A 3,056-nucleotide genomic window follows, 5' to 3' on the forward strand; every position below is an offset into this window, starting at 1 on the left:
CGACCTCCGCTGCTGATAGCCCGGCCCGCGGCGGGGCCGCTCGGCTTCTCCGGCGTCTCCCCGTGCCTTGGTCAGGTCGTTGCGCTTCGGTTTTACCTTCGAGCAGCACGCAGGGAAACTCCCGCAGCAGGAGCTGCTCCAGCCCCGTGGCATCTTCCCTTGTCTTTGCCACCACGCAAGGTAGAACCCCCTTTCACTCTCCTTTGGCACTAATGAGCTCCCTTCACCCTCTTCTTCCACAGTGCTTGTATCAGTTCCTGGCGTTTGTCCCACCAAGCAACGAGAGGCTCAGAAAACCAGGCACGGCGTCGGTGATGGTTGATACGCAGCATCCACTCACCTTGCTGCTCAACAGCTCTGTGGGTGACACAGATCTCTGCAAGTACGTGGCCCAGCCCCAGGGAATACATGGATAACTCTATCCTATATTTGTGTTGGTTTGGTTTGTTGGTTTGTTTTTTTCCCCTTGGAGCCATGTGCCTCTTTATTGCCTGCTCATCGCCTCCTTTTCCCCAGCTGTTTAGACCAAGAGCTCAGTCTTCACCCCACTACTGTAACAGTAATGTACTTTGGAATTGTGCTGAAAGGATCTAGGTGCAAGCAGGCGCCGAAACGGTGTTCACCGAGGCAGCATGTACAAGCACCTGATTTCTCTTGCAGGGAGTCTCTAGTTCAAGAAGACAAATGATGGCAGTGCATGTGTGGTAAAGAATTGCTGTTGGGCTAGGGGAGGGTAATGCTTGGAAAAGGCCAGTTCTGTGCTAGATCACAGTGTTGGTCCAAGTTTTTGGCTTGCCTTTCCTAAAGCATTCAGGCTTACAGTCCGCCTACGTGCTCTCGTGGTACCCACATGTACTGGTGTTGTCTCATCAAGTTTTGTTTCCTTTATCATTTGCAGGGTTCAGTATCATTTTGGAGAGTTTGGCAATTATTCCCTTGTGGTAAAGACCCTAAGTACAAGCACCCAAACTGTTTCTTGTGACCTAATCATCAATGAAGGCCCTATCAACAGCTACCTCCGTATGTAGTGCTGTTTTTCCCTTTCGTTCTACAACTTGCATGTCTCCCAGCAGAACCAGCTTCCTAAGAGCCTTGTGCAGCCTCTCATGCTATGCTGAAGAGATGTCATGGGTTTGCTCCTCTTCTTTCTCAACATCTTGCTTCCATATGTTTTATACACCCGTCTTGAGGCCCTGACTGGGATCAGGCCTCTTCACATGATATACTGTCTGCCCACAACTTTTTTGCAGCAGGGATTAGTACAGAAAAATCAGTGGGTATGTGTCTGGAGGGAGAAACTAGTTCCTGTTTCTCTGCATGTTTATGTATATCCACAGAATCCTCCCTCTTCTTCCCTCTATCTTACTTCTCTCACAAAATGGGAAACAATTCACACAGTGTTTGGATTTTTTGTTTGTTGTTGCACTTTTAATTTTAAACCTGACATTTTTCTTTTTTTGTTCATCTCCTTTCCAGGACTGTTTCAAACTCTTGTCTCTGTCTCTTCCATTCTTTTCCTTTACATTACACTATTCTTCAGTCCTTCCAGTTTCCTAACTGTAAAGACAACTTCTCCATGCTTGCTAACTTGGTGTATTGCCCTTTCGGGCCATCTTCTTCATGTTGAGGCTGTTTTTAAACCTCTAGTTTCTTCTTCAGAACATATTGCAGCACATCAGCTCTTTTCTTACTAGCGTCTTGTGATGCAGTGCAGTCTTATTTTGCTTTTTTTATGCTGAGATGTGGAGTCACTGAGCTGCACTTTGAAACTAGCCTGCCTTTGTGCTGGGTAGTTTGGGGGTTTTGTTTTCCTCTGGGGATGTATACTGCATGGAGAAGGTGATGTGATAGTGAGTTGGGCTTTGTGTCATGTTTGTGTCACGCTTGGCCAAGCCCAGGTCACTCAGTGGTTTTGCTAGACCATTTACAGAGTTGTGTTCTTCTCTTTTCATGTAGCTATTCTCTTTGCTTTCCTGGTTTACATGGGGATCCTTGCTATCCTGATTGCTGGGCGCCTTCTAATGAAGTAAGTGAACAGTACTTACTCCTTGCACGTGCCAGTTTAAAACCACGTATCACAGTGTGGTAATGCTTTGGAGTCCCTCTTGTAGCCCTGCTTGCAGATCAGATTCTGCTATCAGGTGCCATGTGCAAGTTGTGGCACATGTGGCAAAAAATGCAGAGTGATGTGATTTCACTTGAGGGATATCTTGCAGCCTTGTTACTTTGTACACAGAGCAGCTGATGTTCACTGTAAGCTCTCACATGCCCTGCCACACCCTCGTGTCCCTTGTTCCTTGTTTAGCTCTGGATCAGTAATCCAAGGCAGTGGTACCAAAGTGCGTGTAACAAATGCAACTTTCTACCCTGTGTACTGAATGGTGTGGGTCATTCTTGCCTGTAAGCAACTTGAGAATAAAACCCCCAAACATGAGCTTGTGTCAGTGTATTTACACAGCTGGACTTAACTGAGATCCTAGGTACCGACTGAATCTCAGTATTACCTATGTGAGCTGTAAAAATAGAAATAGGAACTGTCCAAACTTCTGATTTATGCTGGTAAATAGTTTTAATTAAGGTGAAATTAATTATAAAGTACTTTTGACTTTGTTTTGTCTTTTAAACTGTTACTCATTTTCAGAATTGATCCAGTCAGAAACTGGGTTTACAAGAAACTGAATCCCAGAGCAACTGATCGTATGATTAACTCCGTGAGTGACCACAGTATCTTTAGTTTGCATTCTGTAGTCTTTTCATCTCTGGGAAACACACACTATCTGGACATCTGGGGACTTGTTTATTACTGATCATCTTCCCCTTGTGTGTCATCTTTCCCTGAGCAAATCTTGCGTTGATGTCAGATAGGCAATTTTATGTCAATGGAGAGTGCTAGACTGGGTTTCCATGCAAGTGTAGTGGATTCCCTGTAGAGCTCTTGCAAGTCTTGAACATACACCTTTGTGTTCTCTTTAGTTCCCTTGAAGCAAATGTGTTGGTGAAAATACTGTCCCCTTCTGACATAGTCAGTGTAAGGGAAATCACAGCCTTCATGTCTG

At 45.2% G+C, this 3,056-nt stretch overlaps 1 protein-coding gene across 2 annotated transcripts in view; it reads left to right on the plus strand.

Annotated features, from left to right (window-relative positions):
• The first annotated feature begins 197 nt into the window (after window positions 1-197).
• HGSNAT (heparan-alpha-glucosaminide N-acetyltransferase) overlaps window positions 198-3,056 on the plus strand; it is a 12,240-nt gene continuing 9,381 nt past the window's right edge. Inside the window, exons 1-4 of one of the 2 annotated variants that reach the window (XM_017736795.1) lie at window positions 198-382; window positions 899-1,020; window positions 1,957-2,026; window positions 2,642-2,711. In XM_017736795.1, the coding sequence (XP_017592284.1) occupies window positions 213-382; window positions 899-1,020; window positions 1,957-2,026; window positions 2,642-2,711 (432 nt within the window). In that variant the 5' untranslated portion in view covers window positions 198-212. The remainder of the gene's footprint in view (window positions 383-898; window positions 1,021-1,956; window positions 2,027-2,641; window positions 2,712-3,056) is intronic. The other variant, XM_017736796.1, reaches the window with a different exon arrangement.

Source organism: Corvus brachyrhynchos, unplaced genomic scaffold, assembly GCF_000691975.1.
Source record: "Corvus brachyrhynchos isolate BGI_N302 unplaced genomic scaffold, ASM69197v1 scaffold175, whole genome shotgun sequence".
Classification (NCBI taxonomy): domain Eukaryota; kingdom Metazoa; phylum Chordata; class Aves; order Passeriformes; family Corvidae; genus Corvus; species Corvus brachyrhynchos.